At 34.2% G+C, this 21,081-nt stretch overlaps 2 protein-coding genes across 5 annotated transcripts in view; both read right to left on the bottom strand.

Moving 5' to 3' along the window:
* LOC143242259 (serine/threonine-protein kinase atr-like) overlaps positions 1-6,252 on the bottom strand; it is a 44,996-nt gene extending 38,744 nt beyond the window's left edge. Inside the window, exon 1 of the mRNA XM_076485629.1 lies at positions 6,185-6,252. Coding sequence (XP_076341744.1) covers positions 6,185-6,252 — 68 coding nt within the window. The remainder of the gene's footprint in view (positions 1-6,184) is intronic.
* Positions 6,253-13,625: 7,373 nt separating this feature from the next.
* LOC143242419 (serine/threonine-protein kinase ATR-like) overlaps positions 13,626-21,081 on the bottom strand; it is a 41,252-nt gene continuing 33,796 nt past the window's right edge. For 2 of the 4 annotated variants that reach the window (XM_076485795.1, XM_076485799.1), the window contains one exon: positions 18,475-18,565. The gene's annotated coding sequence lies outside the window, so the exon portion shown is untranslated. Of the gene's footprint in view, positions 13,689-18,474; positions 18,566-18,844; positions 18,983-21,081 lie in introns of those variants that run through there. The other 2 variants (XM_076485797.1, XM_076485798.1) reach the window with 2 other exon arrangements.

Raw genomic sequence — 21,081 nt, 5'->3', positions numbered from 1 at the left:
CATGGCCCACTGAGGAAGGAAAACATAATCCCAGGTGGAATGTTATGGTAAGGACTGAAGTTTTGAAGCATACAGTAAAGACAGTTGCAAAGAGAGGTTCAAAGAAGGTTCATGAGATTCTACGTATAAGCTATGAACAGGGGAAGTGCTGAAAGCCCTGGTGCAGAGCTGAAGTCCCTGATGATGATCTTGAAGGCCAAGGTGCTGGCAGAGCCATAGACCAGTGATCCATACTCTAGTTTTGATCAAGTAATAGCCTGATATATCTTTAGCAAAGAACATTGATCCACTTCCCAAGATGTGAAAGAGTGGACATGGAGGATGTTCAGTGCTCTTGTACATTTGACCTGTAGCTGCTTGATGTGTGTTATGAAGCTCAGCTTACAGTCAAAGATAAGCCCAAAGAACTTTGTTTCAGGGACCACAGTTAGCACAACTTCACCAATATTGAGTTCAGGATCAGGGTGAATACCCCATTGGTGGCAAAGTGCATACAAACAGTTTTAGAGAGAGAGAATTAAAACTGTTTGCAGTGATCCACTTCAGAAAACAATTGAGGGCAGTTTGTAGCTGTCGCTCAATATACTGCATGTTTGATGATTGACATGAAATGTGAAAGTCATTGACATAGAGACCGTATGCAACAGTAAGAGGGAGTAGTTCAGTGATGGCATTAATCTTTATACTGAAAAATGTGTCACTCAAAACACAGCCCTGAAGAACTCCAAGTTCCTGTAGATAAAAACGGGAATGTGTTGAACCCACATGAACTTGGAATCACCTGTCCATTAAAAATTTTTTAATAAACATGGGTAAATGGCCAAGTAACCCATATATATGGAGGTCTCATGAAATGCCATACCTCCATGTTGTGTCACAAGCCTTCTCAATATCAAAGAATATTGATACAAGATTTTGTCATTTGAGAAAAGCTTCTCTGATTAATGTTTCAGGTCGAATCAAGTGGTCCATGGTGGAGCACTGTCGTTAGGACACACACACTGGGTGGGCGAGAGGAGGTTATTTTCTTCAAGGAACCAAACAAGACGAGCTTTAACCATCCTCTCTAAGGTCTTACAGAGACATTTCATCAAAGCAATTGGATGGTAGTTTGAAGGAATCTTCGGATCCTTCCCAGGCTTAGAGAAAGATAGGAATATAGCTCAGTGCCAGGCATCAGGAAAACATTCTCCTGCCAGATCTGGTTGAAAACAATCAGAAAAACAGCAAGAGAAGCAGGAGAGAGATAGCACAGCATTTCATTGTGCACATCATCAGATCCAACCGAATGTACTGACAGACTGATGAAGAGCCAGTGTAAGGGGACGATTATAGTCACAGAGACAATCAGCTCAAAGGAAAGAAGTGATTACTCTGCCCAACTGGTGATAAAAGATATGTTGGTTGTGAACTTAATCCAAGAGTCCTTCTGGCTTTGACATATTACCCACCAAGCATGTGCACGGGCCTGTTGGAAAGCGATGCGATTCGAGAATGTGGGATACCTATGAAAAGTATCCCACGTCCATTTTTGAGTCTTCTGTGCCATGTGGCAGGCAAGATTCCACCACAGATGATGATATTGTGAAAACATGTCAAGGCTTTAGGAATACTTTGAGCAGCTTTCTGTACAATACAGTCAGTTATTGCTGTCACACAGTCGTCTATTGATGGCATACAGATGATGGCAGGATCAAGTTCTGTAAGAACAGTAGAAGAGAGCAAGTTTGCTTGATCCTTTTTCCATTGGTGCACATGGGTTGGGTGGCATTGACCACAGCCAGTCTCTCTCAAAATTGTAGAAAAATTATCACTGCTGCATGGGTTATTGTCAACCCTCCACGAAAAGTGGGAGAATAGTGAAGGGGAGTAAATGGAGAGATCAAAAGCAGTAAAGAACTGACTAGATGCATGAAAATAAGTATAAGAACCACTATTGAAGAGAGAAAAGTTGTGATCAGAGAGCATACACTCTACAGTGACCCTCCCATCAATATCAGCACTTCCTCAGAGGGGACGATTTCCATTAAAGCCCCCCAGCATTAAAAATGGAGATGGCAACTGTTTAATGAGAGCATCAAGGTCTGATTGATCATAGGTCTCTCTAGGCAACAGGTAGAGAGAACAAACAGTGATGGTACGACACAAAGAAACACAAATGGCTACAGCCTCCAAGGGTGTGTTGAGTAACAAAGACAGGGTAAGCACATGCTGATCAACCAACAGTGCTACCCCTCCATGCACTTGTCCATCACACAGCCTGTCATTTCTGTACAAAGAAAACTGCTGAAAGGTGATTGTATCAGCAAGTTTCAGAAAGATTTCCTGCAAGGAAAGACATACAGGATGGTAGGAAGAAATAAGTGTTTTGATGTCACCCAGATTAGAATGTAAACTTCAACAGTTCCATTGTATCAAGGTGGCTACTTTTATTTATGTGTAGGCAAATTGGGTGCAGACCATGTTTTATTTCTTTATTGTCTTTATTCGAGGGAGGTTTACCAACCTCAATGGATCCTACCCTGGGTTGATTGGGCAAGTCTTTGTTGTTAGAAGAGGATTCCAGTGACTTAGGGTGCAAACAAATGATCATTTTGCACCTTGGGAAAGGAGAAGAAAGTGTAACCAAAACCAAAGGAAGCAGATATTGGGGTTTGCTGAAATTAATGTTAGAGACAAAGATGGGTGTTGACATTGATTCATTAACTTTTTTAACCATGGATGTCAGAAGACTTTCTGTTTGTTTTGAGAATGATTCTTTTGGAGGTACAGAGAGATCTGTCTGCACTCCCACTGTAGTAGTGGAATGAAGTGCATCAGCATAAGTCCAACATAAAGTGGTAGATAGCAATTTTCAAGCCTCAAAGCAAGTAATGTTTTGAATCGTCTTTAAACACTGTACCTTTTTATTCCTTCCAACCATTTAGGGCAAGAATAAAAGTAAGATGGGTGAGAGCCATTGCAAGTGATGCAACAAGGGTCTGTTTCATACTCATAGACACCATAATCCTTGCCACTGCAACGAGCACATGTCAAGGAACCAAGACATAATGTCTCTGAGTGATCAAATAGCTGACACTGGAACTATCCGAGAGGGTTTGGAATGTATGGTCGTACCTTGCAGTTAAAATAACCTGCCTTGTTGGTAGCAGGTGGATGCTGTGATGTAAATGTTAAAATGAGGACATTGATCGGCATCAAAATTCCATCTTTGGGAGTGGAGATACACCTTACTGAAGAAACTCCTTGTGGTGGGAGAAACCAGTGGGAATCTCTGACTCAGGATGTTCTTCAAATCCCTATCAACAATAACTTCTTGTTACGAATTCAGAGTTGAATGAGGCATAACCTCAATAGGTATATTGCCTTGGAATGTAAGAGGAATTCACTGTGCTCGAGATGTGGATATTTCTACCAATATGTCACAAGAGCGAATCCTTCTGACCAACTTTGGAGAGCCAGTGAGACCTTCTGGTCCCTTCTGAATGAAAAAGGGAGACATTTGCCCTAAAGGTTTGTCTGAAAGAAAATGTAGTATAATAAAATAAGGTACAGAAGTTACAAATGTTAAAGATTGCTGTTCAGAATCTTCAAGATGTGATTGTTTACTCATAAACTGTTTTTCACTATTTTGGTTAACTTTTTATTTGGATGGTCCATAATAAAAAATGAATTTTTCGGTGTCCACTGTCCCCACCCACCATAAAGCCCTATGAGTGGATGCATTACAATGCCAAACAAGAACACTGCAGCAACACCAGGGTTTCATGAGCACTATACCCAAACACCAGCATCAGGTACAATGTCCACAACACCTGCTGAGAACATCCAACACTGGTACTTGGTTAACCCTAGGCCAAGTGAACCAGCCAACTGACCCAAGGGGAGCCACCCCAAGGCTGCCCATCTACAGGAATTCAAGGCCACAGTGGTATGTTAGGGTTGGACCCCTCAACCATCAGGATCTTCTCCTCCTCTTCATGGGTCACCATGCACAACACACATGTTGGTGGATCTTTAGATCCCAAAAGGGTAAACTAAAAGAACAGAACCTCCCCTGGGAGGTCCCCTCAACAATCACAGGAATCCAGAATGAGGGGAACAACTACCTGAAGAAATCCACAATGGTAAATATTATTCATCATGTAACTACACATGAAAACAATTACTTCAAGATATCCACAATGATATGTGCCATTCTCCATGTAATTAGACATTAAAACAATTACTTCAAAGATATCCACAATGATATGTACCATTCTCCATGTAATTAGACATTAAAACAATTACTTCAAAGATATCCACAATGATATGTACCATTCTCCATGTAATTAGACATTAAACCTTCAAAGATATCCCATGTAATTAGACATTAAAACAATTAATTACTTCAAAGATATCCACAATATCCCATTCTCCATGTAATTAGACATTAAAACAATTACTTCAAAGATATCCACAATGATATGTACCATTTCTCCATGTAATTAAAACAATTACTTCAACATTAAAATTCATGTATTTAGACATTAAAACAATTACTTCAAAGATATCCACAATGATTCTCCATGTAATTAGACATTAAAACCATTACTAATTAGACATTCCATGTAATTAGACAAAAACAATTACTTCAAAGATATCCACAATGATATGTACCATTCTCCATGTAATTAGACATTAAAACAATTACTTCAAAGATATCCACAATGATATGTACCATTCTCCATGTAATTAGACATTAAAACAATTACTTCAAAGATATCCACAATGATATGTACCATTCTCCATGTAATTAGACATTAAAACAATTACTTCAAAGATATCCACAATGATATGTACCATTCTCCATGTAATTAGACATTAAAACAATTACTTCAAAGATATCCACAATGATATGTACCATTCTCCATCCATGTAAAACAATTACTTCACATTAAAACACCATTCCACAATGATATGTACCATTCTCCATGTAATTAGACATTAAAACAATTACTTCAAAGATATCCACAATGATATTCTCCATGTAATTAGACATTAAAACAATTACTTCAAAGTCCACCATTCTCCATGTAATTAGACATTAAAACAATTACTTCAAAGATATCCACAATGATATGTACCATTCTCCATGTAATTAGACATTAAAACAATTACTTCAAAGATATCCACAATGATATGTACCATTCTCCATGTAATTAGACATTAAAACAATTACTTCAAAGATATCCACAATGATATGTACCATTCTCCATGTAATTAGACATTAAAACAATTACTTCAAATCCACAATGATATCCACAATTCTCCATGATTAAAACAATTACTTCAAAGATATCCACAATGATATGTACCATTCTCCATGTAATTAGACATTAATTCTCCAAATTAGACAATTACTTCAAAGATATCCACAATGATATGTACCATTCTCCATGTAATTAGACATTAAAACAATTACTTCAAAGATATCCACAATGATATGTACCATTCTCCATGTAATTAGACATTAAAACAATTACTTCAAAGATATCCACAATGATATGTACCATTCTCCATGTAATTAGACATTAAAACAATTACTTCAAAGATTCCACAATTTTGTCCATTCCCATGTAATTAGACATTAAAACAATTACTTCAAGATATCCACAATGATATGTACCAGTAATGTACTTCTCCATGTAATTAGACATTAAAACAATTACTTCAAAGATCCACAATGATATGTACCATTCTCCATGTAATTAGACATTAAAACAATTACTTCAAAGATATCCACAATGATATGTACCATTCTCCATGTAACCTCAGAACTTTTATATTTTTGCTTCTTCAGTTTATTTTGTCCCCATTACTTTAAGACTTTTGTCAATATGATTGTTAATCCTTTGTTAGTTACTTTCATTTAAACTCTTATTTCTTAATTCTGTAAGCATGAAATGCATCACTTTTCTTATAATGTGATAAAAACAGTTACGTGAGAACATTATATCTACCCTGGTACATACAATTTATCTTGTAAATAGAAATAAAATCAATTGCAATCACTTGAGATCATGGTGGAATCCACACTGGTATTAACTATTCCCTTGTAAGTAGATATAAAAAATTACTTAAGAACATGATAACATGTATGGTGATTTATACTTTTATATAAATGGAGATTTAATATAATTACCTGAGAACGTGACTGTATCCACGCTGGTATGCACCATTTTCCATGGAGGCTGCTGATAAAGGTCCCATCTGCTGAGTTCTTACAATTTTACACTATGTGAGATAGTCAAGGGTGGAACAAAATTTACCACATCAATCCAAAAGTATTTTGAATATTTCCTAGAGACATGAATAATCTTTAAGTGACATGCCTCTTCACTTCTTCCAAATACATTTACATTACTAACATATAAAAAAAATATATATTGCACTTTAATGTTGGAAATACATCTTTGTTAATTAAAGCATTTATTTTCTTATGGAGATACAAAAGTTTATTTATACTATGATTATACTTCAAAACTCAGGAAGGAAACTAAGTTTTTCTCAAGAACTTTGCTATAATGTTGTGTATGATTATAACCAATGGCAAAATCAAAATTAATTGAAAATTTATGTTACAAGATCTTCTACATAACATCACATTCATGGTATGAACTTATTTTCATATGCTCTCAATGAACAGGTAGATTTAAACAGTTTGAATACATCTTTGGTGTTAAATTCACTTATTTTTTGTGGAGATGGTTTACCACAGGTTTGTTACGTAGCTGTGCATGTATCATACTTCGATTAAATTGTCGTGAATTGGCACTTGTTGTATATTGCTGAATCATGTCAGTAGAACCTTCCAACAACCTTTACACACTATCACAAATTATTGCATCATAATATCCCATGAAAACCATTGTGTAAAGCAACTGAGGCCTCTTTCAGACAACAAATATGCATCCAAAATGCACTTTGAGTTGGTCACTTAGATATATCTAGACAGTCTGAGTGGGAGTTTAGCCATAAAGAGTGTATTCTGGTTATTTCTGAAGTGAAATTATCACAGACTGTATTGTAACAACAAAGTAAAAATTATATATATGAACAAGATTGTGTGAGCTTTAAGAAAAGGAGACAACAATTTAAAGATTTGGATACAACTGTAATAGCCAACAGTGTAATGAACATTTGAATATATGTTTGACTTGCTTTAATTTACTGTTATTTAAAAAAAAGTGAACTCTATGCTGTTTCTTCACTGTTGAAATGCCAACAAGTCAGACACTTACTGTAAAGCATAGGCCTATAAATTCACAGCTGAAGCAATAGAATAAATATTGTAGAGGCCACATATACACCATTTTAACTGGCTTTGATAAGTGGATGGTGAAGGGCAAATAACTTAGCCTTAAAGATGGTGATATATGAGAGTTTGTTACACAACAACAAGACATAAAGAGAGAAACAAACAACAAAAAAAGAGAAGAAAAAAAAAAAGGCTGAAAAAAGAAATGAAAAACTGGAAACTGAGAGAGAGGAGAGACTAAAAACAAAGAGAATATAACAGTACAACTTGAAGTCACTAAGTTTAACAAGCAAATTGAAGGATCATTAACAATGGGCTGACAAAACTTGATGAATAGAAAGACAACATGAATGATCTAATGAGAAGTGAAGGATTCACCCCTCAAGGTCAAAACTGGGACAAAACAATTTGACATTTTGGCTTAGTTTCCTTTTCACAGTAAAAGGACTACAAGTGTATGTAGGTGTAATATCAGAAGATGCCATGGACTAGAATATGTTAAAATTGCCTTGCTGAAATGCAATGAAATTACATAGGATGGTTTTTGTTAGAATTTAGAAAAGGCAAAGTTGACACTAGAGAAACTATATTTCAGTTTGTGGCATGTCTACAGCAATATTTCACAAGGTGAATTTACATGGCCAAGTGTGAAGATAGTTTTGAAGGACTGGTAAACCTACTAACAGATGAATAATTCATTATCATGTACTCCACTTACATGTCATTTTTTGTACCAGAAAGAGCACCAAATGACATGATAAAGATGATCAAGCTGGCAAAATAGTATGTGGAAGCCCATGGGGAGAACATAACAGGCAAATCCAATCATAACCATTCAAAGCCAAGAAGAGGGATTACAAGCAGGATGCCACCACAGGTGACAAGAAGTCGTCAGACAAATGGGAGATACTACACTTGTTAGAAAATGAGACATATTGTGATATGATTGCAGGTTTGCAACCAACAAGAATCTCAAATCAAGCAGTTAGAGTTACCTACAAAGATGGTGCTAGTAAGATACTAGAGAAGAATGATTGTCACTGTTGCCAGAAATCACATAAAATAATTCATGATTAAACAGTACTTGAATGACAGTCAGTTCAAATTAACAAACGGATCAATCACAACTTATCAGTAGGTGAACACTATGTTTGGCAACAAAAACATGACAGTGAAATGAAACACTGGGAGCAGAAGTGAGAATTACTCTAGTATCAAATGACCAGATAATGGCAAAAGTACATATATGTGTGCTGACTGATGGGACAGTGAGAAAGTTTCCTATAGTAACAATAAAGGGAAACTCCATACTATGTGGGAGACCTTGAGACAACACATAAGAAAGCACCCATTTATGACATGGTAATCAGCAATATACCTGACAACAGAAATTTGAAAAAACCAGACAGAAAGGAGGCTGATGAAGTATCTGCAGTCACCACAAGAATTCAAAAAAATAAAAGCAAGCAAAACATCAACCCTCTGCAAATCTCAAAAAGTGACATTGTGTATGTATGTCTATGGGAATTGAAGGAAGCACAGAAGAAAGACCCTTCAATGATGAAACTTTGAAACAATGTCTAAGAGACAATTGAGCACAAAAATGAGGAAAAAAAGGATATACAGAACAGAGAATCAGAAGGAAGTGCTGTATCAGATCTATCAAAGCACTTCTACCAGAAGTTAAACAGATCATTGTACCAACAAAGCACTAGACTCAAGTAATGAAGAAGTTGGCCAACAAGTAACTTGTGAAATGACACCAAGGAATAAAGAAGATGGCATACAAAATAAAGGGACTCTACCTAGAATGAATGTAGCCATAGAGCCATGAGATGAAATGTCTCTTATAGGAAAGTGCTATCCAACACAGTTGCCATGGACTTGATTGGACAACTAACACCTAAGAAGTCGAAGGATTAACATTTCAGTAAGAAGGTTTCTGTTCCTTAAAGACACAACAAACTCATCTGAAGTAATTTTCACACACACAAAAAATGAAAATCTGAGACCACTGGGTGTAGATGACATGTACAAAAGTGTCAACATCAATGAAGAAATTAATGACAAATTGAAGAAAGAAGTAGCAGTGTGCATCTGTCTCCACAGACAGATAAAGCCAGACAGACTGTGACTATGACCAAGAACTCAGTCAAAGTGAAGCCCTACCAAATGTTCTACATAATAAAAGCCTGATTAAGCTAAAAGTTAAAGTAATGTTAGAAGCTGGAATAACTGGGCCTTTGAATTAAGTTTACTGTTCACTGGTGGTAATCATGAAGACCATGAATGTCTCACAACCATCTGTACAGATTTCCAGAAAATAAACTTTATGACAGAATTTGGCTCCAAACCTATGGGCAACCCAGATGCTATTGCAGTGAAAATAAATGGGCCCAAGTTCGTCACTAAGGTCAATCTCAGAAAAGTGTATTGGCAAAGTTTAAAGAGCCTTTTTGACACCTGATGAATGGTACCAATTCAAGAAAGATGCCATCTGGATTAATCAATTCAGCAGCAGCATTCAACTTCTTGATGAGAAAAATGTTGCAAAAAAACCACCATCACTGTGTACGATGTAACCATCTGAAGAAACTCAGGGATCTGTTCAGAAAGACACTGAGCAGTGAGATCTGTGACTCAAGAAGTGTTTGGCCACCATACTGACATTTGGAACTTCTTCAACAGTCTGTATGGAAGGAGTTCATCATCCAAATGAATCATCAACCACTTGGAAAGATCCAGAGGTATAAAACTGACTGTGCAGTAATCATGAGTTAGGTATTGTACCCCAAGAACTTCTGGTCCCACACTGAATCCAACAAGAGGACTGCAAATGTTGGTGCAGACTGTATGAGTAGACTTTTTGGATGAACTGGAAACAGTCTTTGTATATAGTACAAAAAATAATTGTAAACACGTTTCTTAAAGAGAAGCTTATTGTTATATCCACACAAGTGTTTAAGTTTAATGTAAGTGTTATTACTTAAGTAGTATAAGAGAGAGTGTTCAATTTAGTTATTTTTAGTAGCAGTAGTTTATAATTACTTTTCTGTGTACGAATCACAGACTGTGATTTATACTTGCTGTACTATTGCATTATTTTATTAGAAACTTCTAAATTTTTCTCATTGTTTTGATTGAATATTATTTTATCACAATAATTCATAATGTGAAAAATGTTTAAGACCTCTGTGAGGTTATAAAAATGTGTGTCAAAAATGTAGTTTGGGTTAGTTTGATTGAACAGATAGATCTAGCCTGTGTGATTGTGAGTTTAGCCATAAAAAGCATATATTGGTGATTTCTAACTTGAAATTATCACAAACTATATTGTAACAACATAGAAGACAAGAATTAATTTGTTTTGTAAATTGGATTCTAAAGTAACTGGACCAAGCTATGTGGATTTTGATGAAAAGAAGACAAGTATTTAATGCTCTAGATACAACTGTGCTAGCAAATAATGAAAAAAACATTTGTTTATACATTTTAATTGTTTTAATACATTATTACCTGAAACAAGAGAACTGTATGCTGTTTGTTTGTTATTGAAATTTGTTGCCAAGTCCCAGACACCAACTACAAAGAATCCAGCCTATATATATATATATATATATATATATATATACAATAAACTAAAACACCCTGACAACAAACAAGGTAAACAGATGCAAATCTCTATGTCACCTGTTCCAAATAAATAGCTAGATTTAAAATAAAAGCCATAACTAGGATAAACAAATGCACATACTTATTTTAATCTGTTTCAAATAAATAGCTAAATTTAAACTAAGAACTATTACTATGATACAGATACACATACTTATTTTCATCCCTTTCAAATAAATGACTAGATTTCAACTATATACAACAACTACAATAAGTAGATGTACATAGTTCTTTAAGGGGAGCCATTTTCTTTTCCCATGATGTAGATTTAGTTTGAATATTCATACAGTGTAGATAATATATATACATACATACAATAACAATTACAAAATATGATACTTTTGTTGATATTATATTTTCTTGACTAATAAGTAATAGCAAAAAAAAGACGATTTGTTTTAAAATTACAAAATAGTTTTCCACTACAGTTTATGGAATCAATGAAATGGACAATCTTAGCTCAACTTTTACTATGTAAGAGAACTCATAATTTTTCAAACTGTGTGACTTAAAAAGGACATGAACTCAAGTGTTCTTGTTTTAATATATATTATTTATTATTTGAATGTTTACTCACACAATAATATTCCAAACATAACTCATAAACAACTTGATATATCTTATATATGAGTTCTGATCAAAAAGATTTCTTCTGTTACAGGTGCCAGTACAGAGGCAGTAAGCTTTACTGAGGTGTGTACAAAGTACAAATAGTGATCTACCTCACGGATAAACCACTTATCCAGACCTTATACCCGTGTTCAAAGACAGAAGCATCTCTTGCTTCTGTTGAAATATAAATGGACAGAAAATAAAAGCAACATGTTTGCATCAAATTTTGTATGAAAAATGGTACAGTAGGAACAGAAATCATTGAAATGTTAAGAACTGCTTTTAATTATGATTGCTTAAGTAAAACTGTTGTTTATCAGTGGATAAAACACTTCCAAGATGTCCAGAAATCAGTCAAAGATGACGACCATTCTGGGCAATCACCGACATCATCCACTGATGAAATGGTTGCTAAGATGAAAGAAAATAGTCAAAGTCATCAAAGATTAACTATTCATGAAATTGCTGACAAACTGAACATTTCCTTTGCATTATGTCATGTGATTTTAGCTGAAAAACTCTGCATGTGTCAAGTGTCTGCAAAATTTTTTCCAAGGCTGTTGATGGATGACCAAAAGTTTCACCATCAACAAGTGTGTGAGGATCTGAAAAGAAGGCTAGAAATTGATCCAAATTTCATCAACATCATTATTACTGGTGATTGAGTCATGGGTACACAGTTATGACCCTGAAACGAAATTTCAGTCACCCCAGTGGAAATCTCCATCATCACCACTTCCAAAAAAACATGACAGTCTTGATCAAATGTAAAGACAATGTTGATCGTGTTTTTTGATGTTCAAGGTATTGTTCATCATGAATGTGTGCCTAATGGCCAGACAGTTAACCAAGCATTTTATAAAAAGGTCCTAATTTGCTTGAGGGAAGAAATTAGAAGAAACTGCTGCGAGCTGTGGAAAATGATTATTGGTTTCTCTGTCACGACAATGCACCTTCACATAGTGCTGTATCTGTTCAAGAACGTTTGGCAGAAAGAAACATTCCTGTGATACCACACCCCCTGTAATCTCCCAATCTTGCCACATGTGATTTTGTTCTGTTCCCAAAAATCAAAATTAAGTTGAAAGGAAGGTGATTTGATGACATTCCAACCATCCACAATTGTGTGAAAGCAGAACTTAGTCACACAAAAGTTGAAGGCTTTCGAAAATGGCAGGAACATCAGGACAAGTGTGTATTAGCTGGAGGGATTACTTTGAACGGGATATAATATAATACTGATGTATGTACATTGTTCTGTGCAATAAAAGTGAAGTCTTAGAACTTTTGACCATACATCATATATTGCAAATAGTGGTCTCTGTTCAATCATTTGCCTGTCTCCAGTTTGAAAAGTTGCACAAAGAAACAAAACTCAACATTTACTTTTGAAATTACAGAAGAACAGACATGGATAATGTTGATGCCAAATTTTATTTCACAAACAGGATATTCTACATTAAATGTTAGAAAGTAATCATACTGTCATTCAAATTTCAAAATGTAACATAACTTAAAGAATAAAAATGTACATTTACCATATGTTATTGCTGAGCACCACTTAGGATGACTAAAATGCTCAACAATTACTTTTGCAGTGTGTGGTACAAATATGTCAGAGGCTTGACACTGAGTGAAACCAAGAGTGCAACACAATAAACATTTTCTTAAAGTCTACAATATAATTTAAATTGAAAGATCCAATGGGTCATTTAGGTTGGAGCTAGAAGGGGCTCAGCCCTAGGGCTTATGGTCTTAATGGAGGCCCATTGTAAGACCCTCAAAGATTATTAGCCACTAAGCACATACAACCTTTAATCCACCACTGGAAAGATCAACATAAACGTTCCTATTATTTGAGATAAGTATGTTTGTTTGTTGTAAATAAGCTAACTTTAAAATTTGCTTTCTTAATTAGTAATTTTTACAATTACTAATTAAGAAACAAGGGCACTTGGCAAAAAAGTGTCATCCATAAGTTACTACATATTAAACTTGTTATATAAATGACTATATATTAGTTATTAAAAGTTTCTCATACCTTTTCTTTAACAGAAAGAAGAATTTTTCCAACTGCAACTCCCCAGTTATCAGAAGAAATCTGCTAAAAATTTGATAAATAAAAATCGGAGTTACAAAACTACTAAGGTACAGGTAACATGGAACAATTAGCAGGCAAAAATATACACATTCTTAGAATGAACTTCATTTATTACCTTTTAACTGAAACTATATTGACTATTAAAATACACATAGCTGCACCAATTATTAATCTTTTGTATTTTCTCCCTTGTTTATAATGCCTTAAAGTGTTCTGCAGAATCAAGCAATTTTCACTTTTCAAAGTTAAATGTAAAATAATAAAAATAAACTTTTCTAGAAAGTTCATCATTGAACCACTGTCCTTTTTAGTTGGGAAATTACAGCTCCACAATGATTTACAGATACCAATCAAGAAAGAGACTACCTAAATGGCACCTAAAGATACAGTTATGGTTGGACCTATGTTAAAGAGTCACCATTAAGATAACTGATCACCAACTTGTTTCATAGTTCCTCATGTTAAATAAACATCTGGTACCACTGGAATCTGTGGTAATTAACCTGAACAGAAAATAGAGAGAGAAGACAAAGAGGGAATCAGAAAAATTTTGTCAGCAGTTATTTAAAATGTAAGCAGTGATCTGTCATCGCACTCACAAATGGTCCCTATATTAAACAGAGAGACGACTGGGTACTTACTGTCTTGCAAAACAACACATTCTTCTTGTGAAACTTAAAAGTCTTATACAAGAAGTTCAAGAACAGAGATGGAAGCCACACAACAAGCTGTTTTCTAGATTATGGAAAACAATGAACTGCAAATAGAAAGTTCCATGACATAATATCTGATAACAATTTCCAGGCAGTACTGCATAAAGTTAAAATTTTCCAACACCATAAATGTACTTGCAATAAAAACTTAGATCCTCTCACATAACAATTTTTTTTTCAGGTCATACTGCCCTCCACATGCACAATTTGTTACTCTCCACTAGCCTTGAGACTCACACCTCAATTAACATTTCCACATGCTATTGATGAACTGTAGTATAAAAATGAGCATGAGACAACTTTCCATCAATAGGGGTGTGATGTACTATCCTAGCACAGCTGGCATAATCTATAATAATTATTCAATTATCACTTTAAATTACTCAATTAAAGATGTACTGGAAGTAAACAAGAAGGGTGGGAAGTGTGACAGAGGTAAGTACCTATACGAAATACATTTTCAACATTGGAAAACCTTAACATTCAATACAATATCTCACCTACCCTCACATTAGAGCTTAAATCCCACACTAAAACAGTGGAGAAACCAAAACAAAAGCAACTTAGGTGAATTCCCTTCAGAAAGTGCCTGAAGAAAACAACTGGAGCACAATACCCTATACTACAAAAGCATAGGAACACACATGCAGGGTATAGTCTTCACCTGTAGTGAAGATACGTGTCACCAAGAAAACAAGTCCAGTATGGAAAATGGATATGCTTGATGGTGTAGTAGCTAGGTGCAATAGAAAGTACATGGTAGGTTAACTCTAGTCCAAAACCAGGTAGTATTGAATACATGTCTTCTAGTCTACAGAAGGAGAAGGGTCCCAAAAAATCTTCACTTCAATGGCAGGAAGCAGAAAGGAAAAGCAACATTTTTTCTGGCAACTTAGATACGGCAAATGTTTGAAGACCCAGTACACAACTAAGAAAAGGCTACCTGAGAACTTAACACCTGGGAAATGGTAAAAAAAAAAAGGGAATGCAAACATGGTGGGTCAACTCCAGTCATAAACCATGTAGTGTCAGGAATTTTTTGTCTGGTCCATGGTAGGTGTAGGGTCCCTATCATTCATACATGGGAGGCCGTATGCTGACTGGTTATATGTGACTCAAACACAAGACTGCATGAGAACTGATATTCAAGTGATAGTAAAATGTGGGAAAAAGTTAGCCAGGAGTAAAATGACTGAGGCAGACTCGTTTAACAGAAAACCATACAATATTGGGAATTTTTCATCCATTGCTCAGTAGTAAAAGGATACACACTATATGCACTAGCAGAGCACCACCACCCTACTCTCTACTGATTGAAAGTTGTCATGCACTTGACGAAGCCTTCATGGTCCACCACTCCAGCAGTTAGAAACTGGTAAGTTGCAAGAACTTCCATACTGCACTGAAAGGGAGATATACCATGTAGAATACAGAGAAATGAAACACTTTACAATATTTTAGTAAAACTACACAGGCAGATGAAAACATATGAGAACAAAATAGGGGTGGGGTTAAAGGACTTAAGTAACAAGGGCATTATGCTCCTAACAAATGGTAGCAACAAATCAACCAAATATGAAAGGATAATGCTGAAGAAGATAAACACACAACTTTTGAAAAGATAAGTAAAAGAGCATGCATCAAAACACCATTGTAAGATTGGAGATTTCTACAGAAATAAGGTGAATGAAACAAACTTGAGGAAACTAAATTGTACAAAAGAATAAAAAAGGTTTAGGTAGTTTCAAGCCAGCATTGGTACATGATTACGATGCAGGTAATAATAAAAAAAACTGACAAAATTCCTTCCATCTCAAACAAGAAACATAAGTGGAGATATGTCATGTACAAAAGAAAGGCAGAGGCTTCATGAACTTGTCCACCACTTGCTGTACAAAAGCTGTCACATCTGCCAACAGACAAACCCAATGCTTATAAACTGCCCAGTCATGAAATGATGATTGTATACTTCAGAATGGAGGAAGTCAGCTGTGCTAGAAAAGTGTGTTCTCTCTTACTGTTGGAGGGTTGTTGCATACTTATTTGCATGGAAACATGAATCTGGACAGAAGTCTCAAGGCTAGTGATAAACAAAATTTATACAAAGAGAGTGTAACGCAACTCTAGGAAAGCAATTATGTTAGTATAGGAAAGGTATCATATCAGTAATTCAGTATTTTCCCATATGGATGACAGAAATAAAGAAACTGTATAGTAAGACCATCCTCTGTTACTGTATGCCATACCACATAGGGGTAGAAGTAAATGAGACAGTTAACAAGCTCTGCCATATCCACTCAATTCTAATGAAAGAATATGGCTCCACGTGCAATAATATGGCAAAAGTGACAACCATAGAAAGTATTCCTCACAACATTCAGAAGAAAGGAAACTGTATGATACAGCAGTAAAACTAAAATACGAGCTTGTCAACAGGACAGTAAATAAACAGAAGTCGATTGGTAAAGTAAGTAAAGGATTCCTCCTCTACTTGCTGCCAGACAGCCAGCTCTACAAGAAGGGTCATTAAACCTCCTGGTATTATTAGCAAGTGCTATTCTAAACAAATTTCTAATAAAAAAACAAACAAGATTCACTGTTATTTATATTACAGTACTACATCTCTAGTGAAAAGACTTTCAGTGAAACCACGAATTTCCAGTGAAGTGGCAGTAATGAGTTTTTCAATGTGTTGTATAAAACATTATTAATTGAAACTTTAATCAATAAAAGTTTGAATATAAAAATGACAAACTTTAATCTTACTACTTGTAAAACAATGTTTTATTCATTTCTGTAAATTGTACAAATTATAGTTTATTTTATCATGATGCAATTTTATTATACATGTTGCAGGCACAATAGTTTTTTAATTTTTTTTTCCATAATAAGAGATAAATAAACACTCACTGTTTTAACAAATCAAACTGATATGTCTCTTGGGACAGTTTCTTTAGATAAATGAGGACTTACGATGCTCTTCTGTATCAGAAGAACAATTAAACTAGTATAGAACTATGAATAAAGAAGACATTTATGTACAGAAGTATGAATAACGAAGACATTTATGTGCAGAAGTATGAATAACGAAGACATTTATGTGCAGAAGTATGAATAACGAAGACATTTATGTGCAGAAGTATGAATTACGAAGACATTTATGTGCAGAAGTATGAATAAAGAAGACATTTATGTGCAGAAGTATGAATAAAGAAGACATTTATGTGCAGAAGTATGAATAAAGAAGACATTTATGTGCAGAAGTATGAATAAAGAAGACATTTATGTGCAGAAGTATGAATAAAGAAGACATTTATGTGTATGAATAAAGAAGACATTTATGTGCAATATGAATAAAGAAGACATTTATGTGCAGAAGTATGAATAAAGAAGACATTTATGTGCAGAAGTATGAATAAAGAAGACATTTATGTGCAGAAGTATATGAATAAAGAATTTATGTACAGAAGTATGAATAAAGAAGACATTTATGTGCAGAAGTATGAATAAAGAAGACATTTATGTACAAAGTATGAATAAAGAAGACATTATGTGCAGAAGTATGAATAAAGAAGACATTTATGTACAGAAGTATGAATAAAGAAGACATTTATGTGCAGAAGTATGAATAAAGACATTTATGACAGAAGTTAATAAAGAAGACATTTATGTGCAGAAGTATGAATAAAGAAGACATTTATGTGCAGAAGTATGAATAAAGAAGACATTTATGTGCAGAAGTATGAATAAAGAAGACATTTATGTGCAGAAGTATGAATAAAGAAGACATTTATGTGCAGAAGTATGAATAAAGAAGACATTTATGTGCAGAAGTATGAATAAAGAAGACATTTATGTGCAGAAGTATGAATAAAGAAGACATTTATGCACAGAAGTATGAATAAAGAAGACATTTATGTACAGAAGTATAAATAAAGAAGACATTTATGCACAGAAGTATAAATAAAGAAAACATTTATGCTCAAACAATTGTGCCAATGAATGTAGCTAACAAATCATCCTAGCCACTATATTAATTTAAAATTTGAAAATACTTTTGATCTTATCGTACTTACCGATTTTAGGAACTCAGAAAGGCCGTCCCAGTCTGCTAACTTCCATGCTGATTCTACACGAAATGGATTTATCTCATTTGACCATTCTGGTCTATAAAAATAATGCAACAAAGAAAATTTATCTAAACTTTCACATTTTTCACCAGAAAATGTCGAAGTTTATTTAGAGTTAGTGCTAGTACAAAGCATTATGAATATAAGAAAATAATTATAATTAACAAATGAATCTTATTTCCTGTCAGGTGTATAGCTAGACAAATTATAAAAAGAAGAAATACCCATGTTTAAGAAAGCAACTCTATTTCCTGTTGGATGAAAATAACTTAAAAAGTGTGCATAAAACAAACAAACACAAACCTCTCATTTAGAAGACCAGTAGCATAGGTAAGTGCTGTGTTTGACTGATCTAAACCCATCAAGCATCGAAGAAGACCCTGATGGTGACTAATTGTGTCTGGTTTAACTTTTACAGCTCGTTCATAACAGGAAAATGCATCTTGTAGTTGACCTATCAAACATGATAACAGAATTTGAAATTCAGCAATTTGATCTTGATGAAACTTTGTAGAATTGATAGCTACTGCCTGTTGTGGAGACACAAGTGTAGAGGACAACGTTTCAAAAGTCTTCTGCTTTTTGTCTTTAAGACTAAAGGCGGAAGACTTTTGAAATGTCATCCTCTACACTTGTGTCTTCACAACAAGCAGTAGCCATCCATTCCACAAAGTTCCATCATGAATATTCTGCCTAAACAATCTATCAAACAATTTGATCTTATATTTAAGTACTTCAAGCAATAAAACAACAAATTTATTTTTAACAATAGTAAGAGTTCTAAAGGTTACACCTAATGAATCATTTAAAATTTAGATATAATGATGACAGATTTTGTTTATATATATCCACAAGACCAAGGAGAAAAACTTGCTATTTAAATAATTGTTAATTAGAATGTTCCAGAAGTTATCTGAAATACATGTGAAATGATATCTTCTCTTGTCTTTGGTGACTTCATGTATTCTTGTTTTATCACAAGGTTAAAATAGCAATGTGGGGATTAACAAAATTAACAAAAGTCAAATAGCTTAGGATAAGAGCACCCATGTATATATACACATATATGAATTTATGAACTAAAAACAAACAAAGAGACCACTATATAAGAATTACCAAATATATCAACATGTAATTTTTTACTTTAAATACATCTTACTATTAAAAACAGAACAAATACATTCATTTCATAAATTATCAGTAGTAATATTAAAGCAATGTAAAGTAAAAATGGGGTACAGTCTGAAAATAAAATAATAATTTTAAAACACTAAAAAAACAATGAAATTTGGTTTGAATGTCCAACTGGACTTTCAAAATGAGCTGTAGTTTCAAAGCATTACAAAAGATTCAAGTAAATTTGATCTAAGTGTGAAACTGTAACTCTGGTGCCAAAACAATGGTACAAGGCTTCAATTTTTAATGTCAAAACAATAAAGCTGGTTGAAAGATCTAACTTTTGATGCATAACACTCTGATAAATTTTGTTTTAAATTAAATTTGAAACACTACACAGTATAAGAAAATTATATATGTAAAAACTGTTGGTATGGGTAGAGAAAGCATTATGTAGAAGAGCGAACAATGTTTCGACCTTCTTCAGTCATCGTTGTACATAGAGCTTTCTCTAGTCATACCAGCCGTTTTTACATATATATTTTTCTCTACAAGTGGGTTTTGTCGTCATCACAGAGTAAAATAAAATTGTTTACAACAAAATAAAATAACAGAGAAATTCAGCCTAAATATGAAATTGTAGCTTCAAAACTAATACAATACTTGATTTCAGAATGACATAGAAGAAACATTCCCACATTAGCAGTACCATTACAGCAGAAAGAAATGTTTGGTTAGTAAAGAAAATATGAATTCATGTGCCTGCAAAACTTTGTTGATGAGAACTTAGCTCATAAACAGCAGCAAGAGAAGTATTTCAAAGACACTGAAATTATTCAAGATGCCAGTTTTCCAGACCTTTTGTTGGATGTGAGCAAGAATATACATTTCATATTTAAGACACAAAAAACTGGTTGTTACAGCCCAATTACATAATGAATAACTAAACACATTAAAAATAGAAAGTGCACAAAAAAACCTCTCTTTAGTGCACACAATGAAGGATGGAATAACAGGGGTATCTATAAACAGTTATTAATAAAGATACACACTTAAACATGATGTTTTCTGATTTCACATACAGAAGTACTATTTGATAATCACAATGATCCCCTTGTTGGAGTCTCATTAGATTGACTGTGGATTTTCTTTGGCAGAAGAGAACCTGTCAAGTTAGTGAATTAAAATTAGGTCACTATATCATAATCAGGAGCAAGTAAATCAGAAAAACCAAAATATAAAAGATGTTAAGATAACAAAGCCTCAGCAAATGTTTCCCTGATGCTAGAGATTCTACACCAGCCTTAGAATGTTGGCTTTCTATTATTTACACATAATGTGGTATTAAACATCACAGATAACTACTGGCAATTTCTGAAACAAGAGGATGTGATATGTGGGCATGTCACATTGGGTCTGATTTACAAATTTACAATT

The sequence above is a fragment of the Tachypleus tridentatus genome, unplaced genomic scaffold, assembly GCF_004210375.1.
Source record: "Tachypleus tridentatus isolate NWPU-2018 unplaced genomic scaffold, ASM421037v1 Hic_cluster_2, whole genome shotgun sequence".
NCBI classification, from domain to species: Eukaryota; Metazoa; Arthropoda; class Merostomata; order Xiphosura; family Limulidae; genus Tachypleus; species Tachypleus tridentatus.
Note: the sequence above shows the minus strand (reverse complement) of the source record. Positions and strands in the feature narration are given on the sequence as shown.